The sequence below is a fragment of the Neodiprion fabricii genome, chromosome 4 (assembly GCF_021155785.1).
Source record: "Neodiprion fabricii isolate iyNeoFabr1 chromosome 4, iyNeoFabr1.1, whole genome shotgun sequence".
NCBI lineage: Eukaryota > Metazoa > Arthropoda > Insecta > Hymenoptera > Diprionidae > Neodiprion > Neodiprion fabricii.
The window spans coordinates 37,668,007-37,692,390 of NC_060242.1; the positions used below are offsets into that span (position 1 = coordinate 37,668,007).

General features: G+C 37.6%; 3 protein-coding genes and 1 long non-coding RNA gene across 4 annotated transcripts in view; 3 read left to right on the top strand and 1 right to left on the bottom strand.

The window, feature by feature from the left end:
• Positions 1 to 24,384, top strand: part of LOC124179901 — a 123,395-nt gene that overhangs the window by 19,302 nt on the left and 79,709 nt on the right. The window lies entirely within an intron of this gene.
• LOC124179899 (probable U2 small nuclear ribonucleoprotein A') lies at positions 5,663 to 7,600 on the top strand. The gene is made up of 4 exons (XM_046564767.1): positions 5,663 to 5,901; positions 6,014 to 6,054; positions 6,353 to 6,932; positions 7,139 to 7,600. Exons 1-4 carry the CDS (start codon positions 5,820 to 5,822, stop codon positions 7,183 to 7,185), a joined length of 750 nt encoding a protein of 249 aa, XP_046420723.1. The 5' UTR covers positions 5,663 to 5,819; the 3' UTR covers positions 7,186 to 7,600.
• Positions 8,027 to 9,926, top strand: LOC124179900 (NADH dehydrogenase [ubiquinone] 1 beta subcomplex subunit 7). Its single transcript, XM_046564769.1, has 3 exons — positions 8,027 to 8,234; positions 8,891 to 9,059; positions 9,391 to 9,926. The coding sequence occupies exons 1-3, from the start codon at positions 8,123 to 8,125 to the stop codon at positions 9,473 to 9,475; spliced, it is 366 nt and encodes a 121-aa protein (XP_046420725.1). The 5' UTR covers positions 8,027 to 8,122; the 3' UTR covers positions 9,476 to 9,926.
• LOC124179898 (elongation of very long chain fatty acids protein AAEL008004) overlaps positions 11,372 to 24,384 on the bottom strand; it is a 29,391-nt gene continuing 16,378 nt past the window's right edge. Inside the window, exons 2-5 of the mRNA XM_046564766.1 lie at positions 24,006 to 24,364; positions 19,306 to 19,443; positions 17,834 to 18,076; positions 11,372 to 12,753 (exon numbers count right to left, since the gene is read on the bottom strand). Of these exons, the coding sequence (XP_046420722.1) occupies positions 12,556 to 12,753; positions 17,834 to 18,076; positions 19,306 to 19,443; positions 24,006 to 24,263 (837 nt within the window). The 5' untranslated portion in view covers positions 24,264 to 24,364 and the 3' untranslated portion in view covers positions 11,372 to 12,555. The remainder of the gene's footprint in view (positions 12,754 to 17,833; positions 18,077 to 19,305; positions 19,444 to 24,005; positions 24,365 to 24,384) is intronic.

Sequence of the window (24,384 nt, forward strand, 5' to 3'; positions counted from 1 at the left end):
ACGATCGGTAAAACGTCCTCGGAGTTACTGTAAATATGTGAACTCGGAATTGCATAAAAGCAGGCGAATTAGCCCGTAACTAATGCAGAAGAAGAAGAAGAAGAAGAAGAAGCGAGAGGGAATTTCGAAGTTGAGACACATACATGATATTTCCTCAAGTTATTGAAAGTCATTTGATCACAACGCTTGGACTAAAAAGAGGAGATAAGGTGAATCAAGCTCGGACGACGAGTAAAAAATGTTGTTCAACGAAAATTGATTTTCATCAGAGGAAATCTATTCGTACCTACTTCCGTAATCGTATAAGCGTACAATGAATTTGTTTTTTTTTTTTTCTTCAGTATCGTCATCAATGATTATATATTCACAGATTATTTTTTGAACTTTGATCTGCTTGTTACCAAAATACAAACGGACATTGTAAAGGTATGAATAAATATGAATGTCGTGAATTGAACGAATATTCGATTGAGGAAATCGTTCCTCCATTCCGCCTTTGCCCTTTTATTTAATTCATGTCTTTACGCACTTCCAGCCACCTTTTTTTTTCGGCGAAACCTTCGCTCAGTCCGATATCCGACAATTTTTATTTTCGCAGGTTCTTCCGTCAATTGGGATATGAAATTGCAAACAAAACTCATAATTCACGCTCCTTTATCCTCGAGAGTTTCGCCTAACTATTATACAGCAATTTAAATTCACAATAATATATGTATTTTGGATAGAAAATAACTGTTTCTGTTCTTGCGATTGTCTTCGAGATTTTCTAATTACTGTGATGATACTTTGAAAAGAAGATTAGCGAAGGGAAACACGTAAATTCTTATTATTCATTCTATAGGTAGCCTGAGGTAGACGACCTGTCGTTTTACCAACACAGTATCGCGATTCGCGGTTTGAACCAGCAGTTTCCATCATGGCTAATCATTTTAGACAGATCAATTAACTTCATTTCATTTCACGACCGATTGAACGATCAATATCAGAGCACGCCGATGTTTGTAATTGTTTACGCCACGTCCATGACCGGAGTGTCAAAAGCTTGGAATAAATATATTATCCCCGAATGCACGACCGCGCTGATTAATACTGTAGAAACAATTATTTTTTATTTCAACTTTTTCTATCACTCAATAATAACGTACACGATGTTGCATACAGTTTAGATATTGCTGCACTTCTGGCATTGCAGATAAATACATGTAGATACAAACATAAAACTTTGAATGCAGTTTTACAATTATAAAACAATAGTTGTCGCGGAGATGAATTGCAATAAATTTATGCGCATACATGTGCATCGTATAAGAAATATTCCATGGTATAATCATATGTATAACGCGAATGCATGTATGTTATAGATAACAATCTAACTTTATTCATCTTATAGCCGTGCGGCAGAGACTCGTCCGTTAGTTTACTACTTGAATTATAATCGCAAATTTACCCATTGACGTTCAAAGCTACGTTTTGCATCGCCACCGATTAGCAGTATAGTAATAACAATGTGAGTATCGAAGATATACGCACAGTTTGCGTCGCGGTGATTATTTATTTATTTATTTTTTTTTTTTTGTTCCCTTTTTGCCGCATTTTTTTTTCGGTAAACTTTGTTTATCATTGGTTTTTTTCTCACTGCTCCTTCTCTCCTTCGGTTTGTTGCACGTGTACTCAATTTTACCGAGCGTGCATGTCACGAGCTATTATAATACATCGAGAAAAAAAATTAATTACTTAAAAGTCGTACCAGAAAATTCTATGGTAAAATTTTTATCGTTAGAATAACGGTTTGAATATTGTTGACAATAAAAGATGATTTGGTACAAGTAAATATTTAACCTGATTACAGTTGCCAAAACTACGATTTCTGGTTATTGCAAGGTTTAATCTGTTTGTTAATAGTTGACTAGGATCTTTTTAGTTGAACAAGGCCTTAACATCATTTTGTTGTTACAACAGCATCAAATTATCACAACGGTTGGAAGAAAATGCATCACGAGAACAGTAACATCTGTTGCACGTGATTTTATTTTTGTTAGTTAGAAAAGTGATTTCCATTTTGAACCCGGAACCATATTTTTTACGGTTATGATGAGAATATGAAAATTGTCGAGGACCGTGAAGTGACAACGACTAGAAATTTCTTTCGGTTAATTCACGTCAACGCTTGAAATTAGGTTCCTGACGAGTCGGCGAATATTCTGGACATTGAGAAATTAATGAGGCGGCATGGCGGCAGTGAATTTAAACTAGCAATACTGAGGAGTACGTCCGTTTCTTTATTACACGTCTCCGCTGATCAGACAAAAAGATTATAAGTGTTTTCAATTCGTTTACAGAGGCTATTATTCATTGTTGTTTACTCTCGTAGTAACGGACAGTGCAAGTCGCTGGGGGAATTCTGAATATCTAAACGTATATGGGAAAACTTTATCGTCAATTAAATAGAAATATAAAAGTGAGTAAAAAATTTTTATATTCTCTCTGAGAAGAAAAAAAATTTTGTTTTGTCTCATCGAAAGGTTACCGCATACCTACTTTAATTGCGTAGTGTGATTGTAAACAAATATGTTTTTTTTTTTTTTTTGTCGAAGAATGGATGCGTAGGAGAAAATCTTGCAATTTTCAAGTAAATCCAAGTACCTACGCATTGTTATACAGTTGAGTGAATATTTTTCTCTCCAATGCCACATGACTCGACTGAAAATTACCGATGTGACCCTGCAAATTGCGCCATGCGCGAAGCTCTGATATTATCATTAATGTATTGTCGATCTATTTTCGCGTTTACTGTATTCGAATTTTTATACCAGACTTATAACATGTGGATTGTACTCAACTCAACGAACACTAAAATAATGAATAATTCATTGTTCATTTATTCGGCGCTGTTTTCTTGCCCTTCAAATCGTATTTCCTGCAGACTATAAATAATCAGAAATCAATTTATGTTTCCCGGTTGTTTGATGGAGTTCGGTTTTTTTTTTCTTCCATTCGGGCGGATGCGATTGAGCACCTTGAAACTCAAATGGCCTTGCATGGGTTTGGAACGAATTGTTTTCTGCAAATACAATTCAAATAGCTAGGCGTTCGGGGATTTCTCTTCAATAATTTTGCGTGCGAAGAAATAATTAATATTTGCGTTATAAAATATTATTTTATGTGCGACCCAAAATCCAGTACAACTTTCAATGCAAATCATGCATTGCAAGTCTGGTGAAGAAGTTGGTAAAAAACAAAAATCATAAAGGCAGGCTTACAAAAATGAAACTCAAGTTAATACGTTGAATTTTCAAAGAATCTCTTCTTACATGTAGTTCGAAAATGAAGTAATGGATAAAAATGGCAAATTAAAATCAATCGTAAATCGATATAATAAACTCTGCGAGGCATAAATTCGTTGATTATAATCTGTGATGAGTTTGTATGGGACAAGTGAAATCATCCGGGTCGATCTGTGTCAGTGTTAGTCGATAGTGTTATTTCGACAAAATTTCCGACATAATCCATCGAAATTGGACACAATAATGGATGATCGCTGATGATTAACGATACAACTTTTTGGTTAATTTTGACTTGATTTACTTGAGTCATCGCTTCTCAATCTCCGTTACAATTTTCTATGACCCAGTTTCGAAAATAAAATAAAATCTTCCGACGCTCGAACTTACCTTGCGGCGGTGATATAGGCGAGTTTTGTAATTTTTTGACCTGCTTTATTTTCACAATAATTTTACCAACGGTTTTTGTTTGAACCTCCTGCAGATATGCAAAATTGAGAAAGCCGATTGCATCGACATGCAAGTTCAAGGTTGAGAAGATCTATAGCAAATTGACCTTGATAATAAAGTCGAAATTATTTGCACTCAACGTGGTTGGATCTTTTATTTAGTAAGACAGGTAGAAAGGTGATTTCTCTTTTTTTGGTTCATCATTTAGTCCATCGCATCTAAAAAGTAGGTAAATCATTTGTTCTAGTTAATTCGTCTGTTAAATTAACGAGAAGATTAATATTCTTAGAGTGAATTTAATGCAAAAACCTACATAGTTTTGTGTGTATTTCAAACTGGTCAGTGTGTTTTTTATTTCTAATTTCAAGACAAGGAAGACTGAGAAGAAAAAACCGCTCATTGATTGCTTATATCAGATCAAATTACTTTGTAGGAACAGGTAAAAAAAAAAAAAAACGGATGACGTTCGATTGACGTAGTTAATGACACCAATAACAAACATTCTGGAGACGTTGGTATAAATCCAATACGTCAGGGAATGCTCGTTCAATTATTTACATTTACTTAAATGGTATTCTGGGTAATCGACAAGAGAAGGAATTTAAATAAGCTAAAATCATAGAACGGTAGATATTCAGGGCTGCAGACCATGAGCAAATATGTGTCCTTTTTAGCAATAATACTTCACTGAAAATTATAACCGCACTAAAACTACGTTCGGTGTTCAATTGAAATGGCAAAACTCTCGAAAACAAATTTCGCGTACGATATTTGTTAATCCAAACGTTCCAAAGGTAGAGAACTAACAAATGTTCAACGAGCTGAATGACGAGGAAAATCGTTCAAATTTACATTTTTTGGGAAATATCTTCGGAATTTGCCGCAGCTTAATGTATGTAATGTTTGTTAAATACAAAAATCAGTTCGATTCGTATAAATGTATTATATATACAGTAACTAATTTTGTAATTCAAATCGTCGACATCTGTGATTTCTCCCGATATATTATGATCAACATTAGCTTACCATCAGTATTTACAAAATCCTAAATCATTCAAATTTTCAATTTTCGGTAGGTAAAAAAGATTTTTTACTTTTTTGAATATCTTTGAAATTGAAGTAGGATTATACAAAAATGTACCATAGAGCCGACAGATTAAAGGTAACGGTACGAACTTGATGAATTGGTACAGAATTTACGAGATTAATGAGCAGAAAAAGACCTTATGAAAATCATATGAATAATTGAGATAATGAATGTGCTTACCGAGCGCAGTCTCTGCAGCTACCGACTTGATCGGATGACTCGGTTGGTAATGACAGAAGACCTTCTTTACTACCGACCACGGTCTTACATACAGGTCTGGTAACTCCGGCAGTTTTGAGTGGTAGGGGGTGTCACCGTTAGAGAGGCACACGGTCTTGTTTCCTATCTATCCGCTAGGGGCGCCATTGGCCCGGGGTATGATAGATATAGATATATACCGATAAGATAACCTGCTCATCCAAGTTATTGACAATTCATAACTCAGTGTAAAGTATGTAAACGGTGGATCATCTGCACAAGATCTCAAACTGTCTCAAAAGTTGAGAGCCCTCGCTTGATGTTCATGGATTTTATTGACTTAAACATTTGAGGATTCCGTTGAAATAAAACAATTATCACGCCCGCCATGGAATGCTAGTAAACATCTCAATCATTTTTTATTCGCATCTTTCTTCATTTTTGAGTGTTATTCAGGATTGTTTATTCTGAAAAATCAGCTGTTCGGATCTGATTTATGATTAACTCACCCCGAGGGGGCAGCGCTGCAGACGGCGAAAACGAGAACCACGGTTTTGCCTCATTATCTGAGTCATTCCCCACCCTACTAGTTTTCGGACCTGTGTGTAAGACCGTGCTACCGACGCAATAACTGCTGATCATGAACGCTCCGTCGACTCGGCTGTCTCTAGTCTTCTGAGTTTGTGATTGATTCACCATAGCTGCGTCAAAACCGTAGTCGAAACGGCAAAATTAGCGTAATAAACGGAAAGGATTTGGGACACGTTTCTTTACAGTTGCTGACAAATTCATTGTCTAGAAAAATGGTGAAGTTAACACCAGAATTGATCCAGCAATCGATGCAGTACATAAATCCTGTACGAGATCGAGAATTGGACTTGAGAGGTGAGAATGTTAACGGTTTTTCAAACAACGTTGCGCTGCTTTGGCGTAACTTAACCTGAAAAATTCAATTTTTGCACCGGTTGTTGCTGAAAATTTACTTTTTTTATTACAGGATATAAGATACCAACGATAGAAAACCTGGGGGCCACCTTGGTGAGTATCAACGTTCAAGAAATAAACAAGAACAGAAAAAGAGATTAACTTGAGGTCAGAATTGATTCCAAATATATGAGAGTTGAATTATGATGGAAGAAAGTCCGTTTTTGCATGCATGTATAAAGCAATTGTTGGGGGATGAAGAGCATTTGTTTCTGTACTTCTAACATTGGCATTATGTATAATGGTTGCCTGAAGTCGAACAGTTTGATTCAAGCCTTTGGGCTTCGAGTTCAGAGTTGGTGAAACAAAAGAGTGCTATTGATGCATTGTTAACAGCCTATATTTGTTCCAGGACCAATTTGATACAATAGATTTCTCTGACAATGACATCCGAAAGCTGGATGGATTCCCGTTGTTGAAGAGACTGAAGACCTTGTTCTTCAACAATAACAGAATAGTCAGAATAGCCGAAGGCTTAGAGCTCTGTATTCCATCGCTGGAGGTGCTTATGCTTACCGGTAACATGATACAGGAACTGGGCGACTTGGACCCACTCATTCCGCTGAAGAATCTTCGGAACTTGTGTCTCCTGCAGAACCCGGTTTCCGCCAAGCCTCAGTACAGACAGTACGTCGTCTATAGATTGCCACAGCTCCGTCTTCTCGACTTCAGGAAGATAAAGCCAAAGGAAAAGGAAGCAGCCATCCTCTATTTTAGAAGCAAGAAGGGCAAGGACATGGCCAGAGAAATAGCCAAGAAGGCCAAGACCCTTGTTGCTAACAATGGCACCCTAAGCAAACCACCCACCAATGCTGAAGAACGCACAAAGATCAGAGAGGCCATCACAAAAGCTTCGTCACTTGAAGAAGTTCAACGATTGAGCAAGTTACTACAAGCTGGTCAATTACCTGGCGAGGAATCTTCACAGAATGGTATGGAAAACTTTACTAAAATTGTTTGTACGCCTGGCCTCGGAGCTTGATTTGAACATAGTAAGACTATTCTAGTAAATTGAGTTGCGAATGAATTTTTTTCCAAATAAAACATCGAACTCGATACTTATTTCAAAATCAATTTTTTGCAGATGAATATAGCGCTTGTTTATGCTCGCGGGCTACTAATATCTCCTATTTTTCAGGCACCCCACAGCAGCCAACGCCAATGGAGGAGGAGGACGATGAGTGAACGAAATTGAAGGATAAATGTTTAATAATCTGTTTACCGCATTACGAATTAAGTTCTTTTTTTTATAAGGTTACAGCGTAATCCCGTAAGTATGCATTGCCTCCTGATCAACGTTTGTAAAATGAAATATGTAAAAAAAAAAAGGTTCTGCATATTAAGCTAATAAGAAGCTGTACACTACACAAAATACAGTATTATCCATTGGAATGTATGGATAGAAAGCGATGGAAAACCGAAATAACGGTTCATTGAAAATTCTAAAAATAAATTACTCTTTGATTGCAATGAAACAAGGTTCGGAAGCGATTTTACCTGAACGAAATTTTCTCTGTAATGTTTCTCCGCTGATTCTAATGTAAATCTCTGTTTATTTCAGCGTGGTTCGAATAAAACACATTGTTTTTCACATGATAAATTGTGTCTTTTAATACTTATTACCATCCAAAGTTTCCCAACAACTTAATTTGCTTGCAGAATTTCATCAAAACTAACCATAAACTAATATTAATAGTTGATATAATCTTACGGTTTGCATTGATGAAAATTCATGCGTAAATCAGTAGCTCAAAGATCTTCTGAATCCCACATTATCACTCAAGTTTAGGCCAACCGTTCGCGTCTGTAACACAGCTTAAACTAAAGTGGAGCATACAAAATCAGCTTCGAACCGTTGTAAACAATTTTTGTTTTGATTTTCCCCACTCTAGGGTCCGTTCGAAGCGTCGAAACTCGGATTAGCGACTTAGACCGCCTGAAGGTAAATTACAAGTCATACACAAACGTAAGACCCGCTTGCATTTCACGGTTACGTAAGGAGCGTCAACAGATGTCAGCACTGTAGAGCCAGTTCGTCAAATTCCTCCAATCCGCTATAGGTTTTCTCCGTTCCAAAAATCGGAGAATTGTTAAAAAAATAAAATTTGGTGGGCTCGGAAAAATGGGGAATACGTACGCGCACTACGTTTCTCACCCGGACACGACACCGGGGATCGATATAGAACCGAGTTTTGATCCTCAGATTGGTTTTGCGAATGGGAGAAAACCCAGAGGCAAGTAAAACCTCTCTAACCTAACCTAACCTAACCCTAAACTCGTCCTTGTTGGCAGTTTATACACGAGAGAAATTGAAAAATGAGTGAAAATTGAACGTACCTCTGTTGATGTCGGTCGAATCTGCTCCTTTCCTGCCTTTGAAACCGTTGACACCGTTCACCGACTTTGCTCACAAAATATTCACCTTGTTTATCTCGATCAGCAATCCTATGACATAACCGGATATGCGCACACCTTATCATTCATCATACCCAGTGTTCAAAGAGAATCCAATGCTGTACCCCGAAGCTCATTCTTGCTCTCGCACTTCATGCGGAGAGACTGAACGATGCAACTGCCCTCTTTTCCTCGAATTTCTTATGCTAGATTTATCTCAGCGTGCAACGTTAGGAAAATCGAGAGACAGCTAGTGTAGAAGACTTGTTTATACAAGTATTCATGCTAATTGTTATTGCCAAATACCTTCCTGAATTGTTATCCTAAATCTTGGTAGTTGTGGCAATATCCTGGTATTTTTGGCTCCGTAGATAAATCTGTGAATCTTACCAGTTCTCCTGTTAAACGTCACAGGTAATCCGAGGGTTAATTTTACAGTCCTAGTGAGAAATCGAGATTCTTGCCTAGTTCGACTATCTGATTTTTCTTTCTTCAGTTATGGTGGCGACTGAGGAGGAAATGCAATCCGCTCGTCTTCCCCAAGACCGTCGAGACTACTGTGCTCACATATTGATCGATTATCAAGCCTGTCGAAAGGATGTCTGGCCTTGGGCTGTGAAATGTGCTCACAAAAATCACGAGTATTTAAACTGCGAATACGAAGAGTAAGTCCAGTCAAGTAATTACAGGCCTGTTTCAAATGTTCCTCAATAATGTAAAGGGAAAAGATCTTATTAGGGTTTTTACTGCAAAGTTATAACAGCAAATTATATTTCTTTTGTTGTATCAACGATAAAAAAAGTAATTTTTCCTATACCGATGTACGTGAATTTAAATTTCAATACGAATTACTATTATTGGTTGTTTTAGTTATCCTTTAATTATTAACTGAGTATGAAATCTTTTGTCCTTAGAACTTATGGTTTTCTACGTCATGTTTTGTAATGCGAGAAAGAAAAAATTGACCAATTCGATATGAAACTATTTTCATTCCAGTTACATCATCAGAATGAAGGAATACGAACGTGAACGCAGACTTCTTGAGAGACAAAAAAGAAAGAAGCAGGCAGAAGCAGCCTAGGATGAATTATAGTTGATCATGAATTGAATCACAAATATTTCTGTAAGCGCAGTAGCGAGTAATATATATAAATACGGTGTTCCGTTTCTTTATACATAAACGCATCGTCGTCGATCACGTCGTGTACATACAATAAAAAACTAAAATTGAAAAAAAAAAACAATCTGTGATTCCTTTTACAATACGTTATGTAAACAAATTTCCTTTGTTCAAGTCGATCTTTTATTCTACAAGTACCTTGTTTCCATAATATTTTCGTCAAACTGACTTTGTAATTTATTGCTAAACTATTGTAAGTCGTCGCTTGTACGAATAATGCGCTGTCTGCCAGTGACCCTTAAATCACTTTTTCACGGGCTCTTTGTCAAAAATCCACGACAGCACATTTTTGCCTGGCTAAAATGTAAGCAGCACAAAAACAACTTTCAAAATATATTTTAAACGGCTCCGAGGTACAGTAACATTTATTAACGCCTTAACCTTACGGCTAACTTGTTTTCGGTCCGAAAAAAAATGCGAGTTCAATTCTGTACGAATTATGTGATAATATAATTCGTATAGAATCGGAGTCGCATTTTATTTTCGACCGAAAACAAGTTAGCCGAAAAGTTAAGACATTAACGTATATGACTGTAAATGATGATCAGTCTACAAGAGGAGAGGACGCTTTTGAAAAACTTGAAACCCCACGAAAAAACCAATATGGACGGAAAAGTTGGCGACACACTTGCTACTTAATTTCGTCTCGTCGATAATTTTAGGGACTAAAAATGCAACGAGCACTTACACAGACGCACTGAAACGACGACGCAAGAATAACTCGAAGTAATAATATCACCTTGGACGGGATCCCAAAACCCGAAATAATCAAGCTTGGAAAACGAGTTTGTATAACGACTACGAATTGCCTATAATGATTTGTATTACTTCATATATTTTATTGAAAAAAAAACAAACAATTCATGACATGTATAGAAATATAGTATGTATTTACAGAATAGTTTACATTTATACATTAATTGTACGTATTGTATTATAATTATTATTTTTCATAAATAGAATTTTTATAATCCGCCAGAGTTTCTCGTTTATTAAATAATAATAATAATAATAATAATAATAATAATGATGTATAAAAAAAAGAAAACGAAGAAAAATTACGAATCGGTCAACAGTCGACCCGCGGGACTGATTGGTTTATAATTCGCGAGGATTGAACTACTGCGCATGCCGCAAAAATCCTCACATTACTGTTGTGGACAAGTTTCAATGAGCGTCACTGCACTTCGTTGTGCGAATTCAAGCGGTGGCTGCATCGCCCCCGTAAAAATCGATAAGGCAACGCGGGTTTTCCTTATCGCACAACGTTCGCGAAAGTCTTTCGGTCAGCGTTACGATAATCCTATCCACCCCTAAAATTTCGTTATCAAGAAAACGAGCGTGTACACGCTTGTATCTGTAACTGCGGATTATACAACTCCCTGTATACGATACGTTTTTTTCTTTCGTCGGTGAAACTTCATGCCAAAAATCCTGGTACGGTGATTTATTTACGGTGTGCGTATATATAAAGGTGCGTTCGTAAAATTATAAATAATTAAAATATATTGACTACATTCCTATGTTACATCGTGAGAAAAAAAAAATTATAATTTTTTTTTTTTTTTTTTTCACTCATGCCTATGCGTTCATATTCATATGCATATTGTACATACGTGTATTAAAATCAAATTCCATCCTGTGAAAAACTTTTATATGCATACACACACACACACATATATATATATATATATTTTATATATATATAAATGTATTACCGAGTATATTTAAAAAATAATATTTTAATTGTATTTTTGACCAAATTCTTTGTTTTTCTTCTGTCTTATATAATAATAATAATAATAATAATAACAATAATAACAACAATAATAATAATAATAAGTGTTTTCTTTTTATTTTCTAATTCTTTTTCGCTTATTTCTGTCAAAACTTTTGCCGACGTCGCTGCTGCAACATGCGGAGAATGTAGGTTACGTGTTCCAATGCGGGAAATATATGTGTGTATACATATACACAGTATGTGTTTTTATGCACCTATGTTTACGAAATATTGCACACATACACACAGGGTACATGTACACACTTGAGCAATTTCACAACCTGTATTGTATATCATTATTATTTGAACGACGATTTTTCATATTTCAATATTAACATTTACGGTTTATTCTTTCAACATTCGTCAGTGCTTGGGTGCATTTTTGTAGATTTGAAAAATTCACGTACTGATTCCTGAGTGATATTTTGCAATTCCGAAACGTGATTTTTCTTGTTTTTTGCCATCAAGCAATTGATATTACGTTAGTTGTCAGTTTTTTTTTTTTTTTTTATGTTTCACGAGACCTTTAATTACAGTAAAAATTAATAATCGTCATGGTAATTTCCGAATGATATGCAAATGACATTTAAGAAATACGAAGTTTAATTATACGTGTCAAATGCAATTTATGTATTCAAGTACATGTATACGTATAATCTATTACGTGTGTGGTACGATGATTCTGTACGTTTTAATATTGAGCTCGAGTCTCGAATCTCTTGGCCATGCCTTACTTAAATAAGCCCGGTCGTATTAAAATCGCGGTATTTCATTACGCCTATGATAGTGATTAATGCATAACGTTATATTATTACATAATTTCTATATATATTTACAAAATTAGCCTTAAGCGTATGTGCACTATACGTGCAAACTTAACGAAATGAATTTTCACGAAACATGCGGCGTGTAATCTATTACTTACTTGACGTATAAAATAATTTATGATTTATGGTTAATTAACGCTTATTTCTATGCTTGTGTTTATATATAATATAACATATTATATATCTATATAAATTGATCACACGTTAATTTGATCGGTATTATACGATGGGGTTTTCGGGATAAGGTAGAAAAGAAGTTAGGACGTGACGGGGAGAGAAAAAAAATCAAAATATAAGAAAAAGAAAAAAAAAAAAAAAAAAACAAAAATGACAATGAAAATAAGGGAATAAGAATTGGCGCGCGTGTCTTTGAACTAATCTGATTTAACAGCCTTTTGTTGGATAGTCAGCTTCTTCGCCTGTGCTCTGCGGTAAGCTTGGTTGTAAAAGTCCGAGAACAGGACGAAGAATATTGTCGAGTGTAGGAGCAAAAGTCCGGCGACTAGTTTCGGGTATCCGCAGTCAAACACCAAGGCTTGGGTGCTGTGCACGAAGACGAGGAAAAATTGAACCTGAAAAAGAAAGGATAGAAAAATTTTTCACCCTTAATTATTTACCTTCTAAAATCGTACGCGATACGTAATTTCGCGCTTGCAAACATTTCGCACAAATTATATTTTACAACGTTTAATATCCGTTTGATACTCTTGCATTTTCACCTGCGCCTGCCTCTAATGTATTTGCATATTGTACATACGTGTAATATAAGTACACTCGGAACGAAAGCGACTGTTTATTACGTCCAATTAATATTTCGAAACGTTCTGGAAAGGTTTTCGAGGTAAAAGGTATTAACCGCAGAATAAGTCACGCCCCGAGTGAGACAATTAATGAGAAATCGTCTATATAATGATGATAACAGTAATTATGCCAGTTTTCGATATTCTGCAACTGCATTCAATTACACACGCGCATAAGCGTATACGTAAATTTGTACGTATGTACGTGAACTTGCGCAGCTCCGGACGATCCGTGCGAGTCACAATGTATGCAATGTCTACATACATATTCATGACTAGATATTTTATAAAGCTTAATATCGTTGCAAAGGTCATGAAATTCGTATTCTCGCGTGCATGCGAAAAACCACTTTTGCCGTATATTTCTCAACACTACGCAATCCACAACGATAACGACGAATCCCGAAATGTTCCAACGTTAAAGACGAAATTATAATATGTAGAAATAAACGAGGATGAGGAATGGATGATTGAAAATTTATGTAGATTCTATTTTCTGTATTTTCGGTGACCGTAATGAAAATGAAACAAAACTAAAAAAAAAAAAAAAAAGACAAGAAAAAATAAACGACGGTGTGAAAGCTGTTCTTTTTCGTTTTTTTTTTTTCAAATTGAGGTTACCTTGAGCGTGGCGCCACGTGGCCGATTTCAGAGTTTTTACGAGTCTGTCTCGTTCCTTCGTAAGACTTTGGATCGATTTAAAATTTCTCGTAAAACGATCGTGCCAGTGACGGAAAGTGCGCTCTGGTCAACTACGGCTGAAAAAATGTCGTAGAAATTTTTAATCTATTTATTTCACCGTGAGGTAGGGTTTGAGGTTATAGTTTCCAAATCGTGCGATCATCAATTCATGGGATAATTTATCCGTCCTAGCTGACCAGAGCTCACTTCCTAACATTAAAACGATTACATGTCAAGAAATTTCGAATCGAATCGATGTTCTACGAGATAACAAGATGGACATTCGTAAAAACTCTGTAATCGGTCACGTGACGCCAGGCTCAATGCGGCTTAACTTTGATCGCGGGATAGCCGCGCAGCCAGCGACATCTGGCGACGAATCGTCGTACCGACAGAGTAAATCGTATTATCACGCGTCGTAGGTGTTGCGCAGTCGCAAACATCGCCGCTCCGATTGGGCGGTTAAATTAAAACGCTAGCAAATTTCGCAAGCTTGCGAAATATTTCACAATTTCGACAGTGCATGCATGGTGTGGTAAAATTGCAAAAACAAACCTAATTGCGGTATAATAGTCGAAGAGGCGAGCGTAGGGATCCTGTTCAATCGTGTAATAATAAAGATCCTAATAAGGCCGGAGGCAGCGGCGGATAATTTTGTACGCCGAAGAGTAATTAGCGTAATTATGCGTTCGCGATAGACCCGCAGGGGGAGGGGAAGGACAGACGGAAAGGTTCGCTCCGTCAAAGTTTAGCAATTGGCGGGTGTGCGCGGGCACATTCCTATATTATGCACTCGTGTGAGGCAGGTTCTGTCGCGGTGCTGCAAAGGCAAACGGCATATCGGAATGCCGAATTATTACACCATCTCGGCTTGAGGCCGATCCGGCCTTTACGGAGAACCGCGGGCCTCGCAGCCTCCGGTTGGGTCCAGGTACCCAAGATCTTTACGGAGGCTGAACGCTCGTCTGCGAGTTGGTGCTGCACCAGCACCAGCAACAGCAGCTGATCGTGAGTCCTCGAGCGAGTAACGCGAGTTGAAATTGCTCAACGTCCTTACCGACATTTTTCACTTTCCCCGCCATTCTATCCTGTCCTATCCTTTCCTATCCTAGCCCATTCAATCCTGAAACTCAGTACTCCGTCTCTTTCTCGAGAAATTCATCCAGGCTCTTTTGCACACGGAGATTGCTGCTGTAACGAAAGTGTCGAATCGCGCGATCGCTCGTCCGCGACTTGAAAGACTGTAGCACCGGCAGAAATCGGATAATTCGTTCGCTTTGATTATAATATTATATCGCGGACCTGTTACATCGCACAATGCAAACCGTCGCGAGTCTCGACCGTGCAAAATTCATTCACCTTGCGAAATAACCGCTGCGCCGCGAATTGTCTGGTCCAGTTTCTTGCCTCTCTTTCTACGAATCGACGCAGTGATTTTTACGGTTTATACACTTTCTGCGGCCCTGCCAATTCTCTCAGAGCGAATTTTGTTGCATTTTTCACGCCTTTCGTTATCTGTAATTTATTAGACGACAGCGCGCCATTCCAATTACCGAAAGTGCCATTCGGTGGCGGGAAATACAGCTGGCTACTCTGACTTCGTCGTATTCAGTTATAAAAGTCGTTGTTCACCGGATATTCTTCCCTTTATCAAGTTAACGTCACAACATAAAAGTCCCATAAGTTGCACGAGTTTTTTCTTGCCTCTCCGCGCATTCAGTTCACGCGAAACGATCAGCTGATCGTTCAGACCGGCGCCATATTTATGCAGCGATACACGTGATTTGGATTTTATCCAATCGTTTTAAAGTATTTCGGAGATTTTTCTACAAGATCTTTCAGCTCTTGTCACACGTCATTGCAATTTGGCGATTTGCGAATGGCTTGGGAAAAATGTTGAATTAATATGGAAAATTCGCTAGCCGTTTTTTAACTCAATTTCTTTCTTCGTAAGTATTAAAAAACTCGTCACAAAATTTGCGAGATCAAATGAGCTGAATTCTTTCTACACTCGTATAAGGTATATGTTCTCGACTGTAGAACTAGTTTTACGCGCTCGAGTACAGAAAGAAAGAGATTTCTTTCAAGTCACGTCACGCCAGTTAAATTACGTCCGAGAGTCGTAGAAATTATACGGGATCGATGTCTCCTCGAATTGCGCAAATTTACTCGACAGAACCGAGTCAGCCAGCGTTTCTGACATACAATTTTCATCCAGTTTCCTGACTTATCCTGGGATTCCGGTTCACAAATATTCTCCACCGATTCGAGATGCGCAATGAAATTGGCGAATCGTGACTCGGCGCACAGAAATCGAGTCGGTAAAAATCGCTTAGTCACCCGCACGAGGCTGGGAGTACAACTTTTACGCTATCGCAACTAGGAAAAGAGTGAACGTTGTCTCGAGGTGACCGAAACCGTTCGCCTTTCATTCTGAAACAACAGTTAATTCGGCGTTTTTATTGCCTCTAACAGTGGTGAAAGAAAAAAACTTACATTGTATAAAATACCTTTTAAAAATGAATGGGCCGTAACGTCCGAAGTGAAAAAACCGTCTCAAAATCGCCGTTGACGGTGAACACAAGTTAAAAAACGTTCCTAATACGTAATTGAAATGAAACTGAATAAATTCGAACAACGTAAGCTAAGGTAGCGAAAATTTAAGAAATGATTTTACGCGATTAGAAAGATCAAAATTATTGAAATAATATGTTGTTGTTTTTTTTTTTTTTCTTTACCTTATTTTCTTCATTACAGAGATTTTCAACGGTGTAATAAATCCTTTACTCAAATCCTAAACGACTCAGCGTCTGTTACTCTAATTTGCTCCGATTCGTTTTTATTATCATTGGCGCAAATGACGTTGTTGAAAATTCCTTCTTTGCTCCTGATTTTCGATTCGAACGTTTCGGCCGAATCATCCTTAATTATAGTACTATATTCAACAGTCTTTTGCCAAACAAATTCCACGTTTGGAGCACAATATTATGTTCGGACAATATGTAAATTTGTAAATCGACGTGGATAAAATAAAAACGCGGCGCGAAGACGAATCAGAGTCGAATATTTGCGAGGGTAAATCGAACGGACAAAACGTATTTTCACCTTTCCTATTTCCTTAGTTTTCCCTAACGCATCGAGCAAAACGCCCCGCTTAAAACAATACCGTTTATTTCGCAACTCCGTACCGTTGAACTCCCGTTTATCCCTGCCGTTTCTCATTTCGATTCCCCGTCTCCGTTCCGAGACTTGGGCGGCTGCCTTATACATCGAGTGTGTATTTTGATTATAGCAATCTAGACGATATTGCGAGGCGGCGTTCCTAATTCGCTCTACACACTCACAATCAGCGCGGTTGAGCAATGATTGACAGCAACCTTAAACCGCGTTATTCCCACCGCATAACGATCGTTACTATCATTGTTGTGATTTTTTTCCATCTCTCCTTTTCTTCCTTATATCTTCAAAGGTACACGTCGCGTTTTTTTCCCCTTACTTGTCTCTTTTTATCCGACAATTACTTCTCCTCGTTTTCTATATTTCACACGCTCGCAACCGTTTTGTCATACCAACGATCTTACAATGCGCCTGCCGCCTCGCCGAATCACCCTTTTTGTCTTCTTTCTACAATTCGTCAATCATATCTAGGTTATCGAAAGTACAAACCTCTCACTGCGGTAAAGCGGTCTAAACGCGCGCCGCTGCGGCAAAGTCGCGTGGTTTATTTAAACACAATTACTTCGCGCCAAAAACTTGCGCCTATGTAATTCCGTGCTGTGCGGTAATTAAGACGGAAGTAAATTTTTTCCACAAGAAAAAAAAACCAAAAAAAAAAAAAAAAAAAGATCGAACAAAATTTATACCTTTCGACAGAAATAGTATGTCGAGGTCGGTCATTAGTATGGCCGGTTCGCAAAAAAAAACAAAAAAAAAAAATCACATATTTGTACGTAATTATTGCTTCTCATTCGATTCAATAAAAATTCACATTCCAGCTCAATTAATATAAATTCAATCTTTGCGAGACTAGGAAAAACTTTCTCACATAGTACAGATAACTTGAATTCGAATACAGATCCTCTGTTTCCCTGGATTGTTCAGAATCGTCGGAAAAATTTCATCGATCCCCGTTATCGATAAAATCCCCCCCCCCCCGGCAATTCATACTCACCAACTGAACTGTGGTGAGGTGTTTTTTCCACCAGAGGTACTTTTGGTACTCGGGTCCCATCGCCGATAGCATGTAGTAGGCGTACATGACTACGTGAACGGCGTTGTTTATCAAATTTCCAAGTGTCCCGTGGCCCCCGGCGATGAATTTCACGCACACCCAAGTCTCGAGGGGCGTCAAAGAGTGATGGTAGAGGTGAAGGAACGACACCTGGCTGTCCTTTTTGCGTAGAACGAAGAATATCTGAAGAGGAGGAGAGAAGGAAAGAAAGAAAAAAAAAAATAAATAAATTAGAATCAAATAAAAGCGGAAGGAGAATGAAAAAAAAAAAAAAAGAAAAAAATTATCATCGGGTGGATAATTGTTCATATTACGCTAAAAAGATGATTCGCGATAACTCGATGAAACGTGTTTGCATTACCGCAAATTTATTTCACCCGTTAACATTACCCCGTGCAAATTAACACCGTACCCAGGTTCAAAGGACTGATTAATAGACGAGCTAACGTTTTTATATAAACATGTCAGGAAAAACTTGCGAATAATTTTTCTTCCATCTCACTGTATATTTTTGTATATATATAGTTGGCATGGAATACCTCATATATATATATATATTATATATACCCCCGCCAATTTGCTTCATTATTTTTTATATGATTCTACAACCTAAAAAAAGAGCTCACCATTTTTTTCAGATTTTTCTTCCGAACCATTCTTTTTAAAAAAATGTTACAAACCCTTTTATGGTCTTAAAAAAAAGGCATTTTTGATTCTTTTACAAAAATTAACATAATTTCTAGGTCCCAAAACAAACATTTTGTGCCGTAGTTCAGAGTGGAGAATTGATTCTTTGTATTTTTTAAATATTTTTTTAGAGGAATAATTTTTCTTATTTTGTATGTATACAAAACATACGTTATGTTTGTAACATTTTTTAAAAAAGAATGGTTGGGACGAAAAATCTGAAAAAAATGGCGAGCTCTTTTTTCAGGTTCTAGAATCATATAAAAAATAATGAAGCAAATTGGCGGGGGTCAGGAAAAATGTCCTCTCAGTTGGCACGGAATGCGACGTATATACTGTTATCATTTACACCGATCGGCTAATAATATCCTGAGAAGCGATGTGATTAGCGTGCGAATCGCGAAGGCGAATAATTCGTATCATTACGCGCACATCAAATAAAGGTGTTACGTGACGAAGGGGAGAAGCGAAGTGTTTGCTCGGTCTCACCTTAAATCCGGCATATAATCGTGTATTCATAAATGCCAAATCACTACATCCCAGACGTTGGTCTAAGCTTTGCGCAAAGAAAGCAAACTGATTTAACGAACACGAATAAGATTAGACAGCGGTCAGAGATGAACGAACGGCCAAGGTTGACTGTATTCGACTCCTCGCGCTGTTATAATAACCCGTCAAGCAGGCGATTCGTGTTCGTATCGTTAATTCGTCGGATGTTGGCTTACCGTGTCTGCGAATTCGGTAAATTTACTGATGAAGTACCACCAGCACAAATTGGCCATCCTCAAGGCGGACGGATTGTGAGAATAATCGACCGGCTGACATTTGTAGCTGTAGTCCAGTAGCCATCCCGACATCAGATGCTGTAATGGGAAAACCAGTCCATTCGTTTAGAGACTGTTGAAAGTATTATAAAAAAAAAAAAAAAAACAAAAAACTCCCGTTTTATTATGTTATGATTACCGAATTTTTTTTCTACCAGCCAATTTTATTATTCTTGCAAGACGTCGGCATTGAACGAATATAATATTCACCAAGGGAATTTAACTTCGCTAATCTGTTCCGGCATCTCTTTATATTTCACACTGTAATTATGTATTTAAGCATCGGTTGTCACGGGATATATTTTATCGGCGATATCGACGACCAAAATAGTTGTGCGTTAGTTAGCGAATTTCTTCGTCTTTTTTTATTTGTGTTTTGTCTTCTTATTTACGCATTCGTCATAATTTATTTCAGCTTATTCAATCGGAGAGTGTAAGACAAACCTCGGGGATATACCGAAATTTTTATCCACGACTGTATTTACGGTAATTTGCGTCCAAGCGACAGGATTGCGCGTTAAATTGCACATTGGCCGGATCCATTAAGAGTTCATGAAAAAATCAACATCCGTATAATTGGTAATTATTTTTATTGTTGTTAATATTAATAGCATCGTAAATTAGAATAGCCAAAAATTACCGATTTTTGGTTAAACCGCTTATATTTTCCCGATTAATCGAGGATAATGATTATGTTTGAAACTCCATTAATCGACAATTATTATTCTTCACGATAAGTTTTTTTTTGGTTTTTTTTACTCTCATGCATGACGCAGAACAATGTCAATTTATACGGTTAAAGTATCAATTATTATCATCGTCTTACTTACCAATCGTAAGTACCTATTCGATGTAATTAGTGAAAAATGAATAAATATTTTTACTTGAAATTGAAAAATACCTTGAATGAAACAATAGATTATCAAAAAACTTTTCCGCCATTAATACTAGGTACAGAAATTTACGTAACTTTGGTTTCATATGCACCGTTTAAGAAAAAAAAAAAACGAAACAATCGATTGTTCCATTAATTTTTACCGATTCAATCGAGTCGTATTCGACTATTTTTTCGATTCGATTAATCGATGCATCGATTATTTTTAGATTACCAGCCGTCGCTTAAAATGGCGTCGATATTTCTAAGGCTTTCGTTGTAGAAACTTGTGTGTATTTTAAAAAGTAACGGCAGTTTGTAATTTATTGACATTAAATTTATTCTCCCCTATTCTGAATTTTTAATAATTCTTCTCTTCGGATCTTGTCGACTCTTTTTATTAAATCGTTGTTGTTCTCGTTGCATAGATTTTAGTTTTTCTTCGCACGCGGGAATTAATCTCTCGACGATCTTGGAAGGCGCGCCATTATTGCTGCTACCGCTGCTGCTGGTGCAGAAAGAACGAAAGAACGGAGGCACACAAAGATACCGGCAAACGCACACAAATCACTATGCAGCCTTGAATATAGAAAGTCGATACAGGAAATTCCTTGGAGGGAAATATTGTTGCTCAAACTTTCGAGAAAAAGCGCGGCTTTGCATCGCCATACTTTATAACTCTTTGCCGGCTTGAACCTAATGATTTCGTATTTCCTAATCATCGTTTCATACGTCTCCGTGTATATGCGTAAGTTACAAGTACCTATACGCGTATGTAATTCTCAAGTGTGTTACAATCTCCGATGACGAATCGAAACCAAAGTAAACGCGGCAGGTGAAAGGTAAAAAAATGGAAGAATATAAGATGAAAAAGATGTCCACATTTGCGTTTGTTGGATGAAATTTTTTTTTTTTTTAGGAATTACAAATTCTGAAAGAAATTAGATACTGTATTCGATCGATTCTGACGAATGGAATTTAATGCTGTTTTCAAAAATAATTAAAAATTTTTTTAGGATTAATGATTATTAGGCGTGAAAAATCTTTTCCAATAATTTCCTACAATACAATTTCCGCCAATGACATTGAACGCGAATCAAAGACCATTAGTACTATGAGCAACAGAAACGATTCAATGGAAGTTAGAATAACAGGGATAAGTTATCAGAAATTTGAAAAACGGTTCTCTTTTCCCAATTTTCGATTCGGATAGTCCGACTGATTCGCAACCTTGAATAACGAATCTCTGTTTTCTACTCAATATCCGAAAGTCGGCCATGAACATACAAACACTGTTACTGTTGAATTGCGTGTAATTACTGTTTCAATGGCTATACTCTTACGGTTTTGGTTACGCACATCCCGAAATGAATGAGGCGTATTTTTTATTCTCATGTATTTCAACCGGTTCGTCGGTAATTATGAATTTTTAACCATAAGGAAAACAAGCGACTCGATTCCAGTTTACGACTCGTCTATGTCGTTAATTTTTTTTCACCTAACAGGCGTGTGCAAATTCGTTAAAACGCACCCGCGGACTTAACAAAATCCTCTCTAATAACGTAAGGTCGCGGTATGTATTTACAGTAAGAATGACTGAAAATAATCGATTATTTTTCAAACTCCATTATTTCTCCTCACAAACGGTTTTTGTTTTCTTTACTCTAACGAACGACGCGATGCAATAAAAATTTATGCGATAAAAGTATCAATTACCATCATTGTTTCACTTCCTAAGATACCTATTTGAAATAACAAGTGATGGAAAAGTGAATGAATATTTTCAGCGCAGCTACAAATTATCGAGAAAACTTTTCCGCTATGCGTTGTTTAAAAAAAAAAAATAATCTTTACCGATTCAATCGAGGCGTGTTCGATTATTTTTTTCTAATCGATGCATCGATTATTCTCAGTTCAGTGGTAATCGGCAGACTATTTAGGTGTAGAAAGAGGTAAAGTTGAAGACTCGAAACAGTCACGGAGAGTGATGGAGCACGTTTACCCCTTACCATCGCCTCGAGTTGGCAAATTGCCACAAGAGTTACACCACACGCAGTCAGTCAACTAAAATTGGTATTTAAATTAGGAATTTCACAAGTTCGGCTGTACAAGATTCGGACGCCAAATGCGAATGAATAACCATACCAGACGCTCGTCAAACTATCGTCCAACTGTCGTCCAACTGTCGTCCAACTGTCATCCAACAATCGTCCAACTATCGTCCAACTGTCGTCCAACTGTCATCCAACAATCGTCCAACTATCGTCCAACTGTCGTCCAACTGTCATCCAACAATCGTCCAACTATCGTCCAACTGTCGTCCAACTGTCATCCAACAATCGTCCAACTATCGTCCAATTATCGTCCAACTATCGTCCAACTATCGTCCAAGTCGACGGATTCACGGCGTAAAGCGATCGCGAATCACACTCGTTTTTAATCGTTAAACCCTGGCGTAGATGATAATTAAAGGGTACGTGAAAGAAGCGACAAGCTGCAATACAGAAACCGTTCGCCGCCAGTGAAATGATGTTTTCGTTCCTCAAGAAGTCAGTCGGTCAAGGTTGCATCTCGTGATCTGTCCGTGCTACTTTCTTCCACGACGTTAACAATTATTATACCTATAGTCAGTACGCGGTTGTAACACGGAGTTCCAGCGGCTTACAAACTTGTCTCGCCGTGAAGTATAACTTGCGAACGAATGCACGCAATTACAATCGAAACCCGCCGAACGAGTCTCCTTGCAATGTTTGCATCGTGTATGATTCTAATTTTACAGCGTGAAAAAAATCTCTGTTTACCGTTGTTATACTGGGAAATATATGTAAGTTAGAATTATAACGGTTCGAATAACGTTAGAACTACATATGAGAAAATAGTGGTAATTTAGTAACCGTTTAGTATGCTTCAATACGGTTGTCGATGCTACATTTTCTGGGCATTGAAACGTCGAGTCCGTTTCTTTAGTTTACTGTATTCTTTTCGTTTGTGAACAACGGTTAAAATTATAGCAATATCGAATGACCGCATAGTCGAAGAGAATGATAACCCTTTACATCCGGATTTTCCGGTTACACTTGCCAAAGTTAATTTTAATTTTTTACCAGTGTTGTGCGATCGATCGATTAATCGAATAATTCAGTCTTTAGATTGATCGTTTTTTTAATTAATCGATAAATCGACATTTTCGATTAATCATTTTCCCGAGGAATCGATTAATCAACGGTTTCGATTCATATACCGATTGACCTGAAGAATTATTATGGGGCGATTAATCGTTTTTTCAATTAATCGGTTAATCAAAACCGTCGATCAACCCTAACAGGTCACACTTCATTAGAATCGTGATATCTTGTTTCAACGACGAGTTCGAAAAATCTAAAACAAATATCTACGAATCGTTTAAGGATCGCAGGAAAAGCTCTCTCAGTTTTCCTAACCAGAATTGATTGTTTAAATATTGTAAATAATCGGCAAACTTCCAAGACAGTGCCAAAAATGTTTAACAAAGGCCTTTATTTAGCGTGAAGAATGGCGCGAAGAGGCTTATTTTTACGACTTATGAACTCTACGAGAGGTTCGAAGGATGTTTGGGGTAAAATTTACCCAGAGTGACCAATCAGGGTTGATCGATTAATCGAAAAAAAGATTAATCGAACCTGCCGACCAATCGATTAATCGGATAGCGTTATTTTCTCAAGCTCTTCGTTAGCTCGCGATTTCTTACCTCGTACATCATCCCCAACGAGAAGAGGACCTGGAAGGCGTTGTAGGCGATAAGGGTGCCGCGAAGCTGGAAGGGTTTTTTATTCGCCATCACCCTCGGACCGAATATCGTCACGCCGTAGAGGTAGAGGACGACGATGAGGAAGGTGGGGATCGGCGAGTCCATAAGGGGCCAGTCGCTCACTCTTGGGTCCGATACCGTCGTCAGGATCTCCGTGTACTGATCGAGGGCCATCCTGACGAGGTATTCCGCCCCCATGGCGCCCCCGAAAGCTCCGGTCCTGTTCGTGTCCTGGATTTCATTGCGCGGCTCTGGCTCACGCTCCGCCACTAATTCTGCCGCCGCGGACGCCAGCTTGCCTGAAATTTTTTCAAAACTA

Excerpts from the sequence above, each read along its gene's own strand:
- LOC124179900 (XM_046564769.1), top strand. The coding sequence starts at position 8,123 with ATGGGGAATACGTACGCGCACTACGTTTCTCACCCGGACACGACACCG. Across the intron at positions 8,235-8,890 it reads GAATGGGAGAAAACCCAGAG|TTATGGTGGCGACTGAGGAG; the intron begins GCAAGTAAAACC and ends TTCTTTCTTCAG. Across the intron at positions 9,060-9,390 it reads TTAAACTGCGAATACGAAGA|TTACATCATCAGAATGAAGG; the intron begins GTAAGTCCAGTC and ends TTTTCATTCCAG.
- LOC124179899 (XM_046564767.1), top strand. The coding sequence starts at position 5,820 with ATGGTGAAGTTAACACCAGAATTGATCCAGCAATCGATGCAGTACATA. Across the intron at positions 5,902-6,013 it reads TCGAGAATTGGACTTGAGAG|GATATAAGATACCAACGATA; the intron begins GTGAGAATGTTA and ends TTTTTATTACAG. Across the intron at positions 6,055-6,352 it reads AAAACCTGGGGGCCACCTTG|GACCAATTTGATACAATAGA; the intron begins GTGAGTATCAAC and ends TATTTGTTCCAG.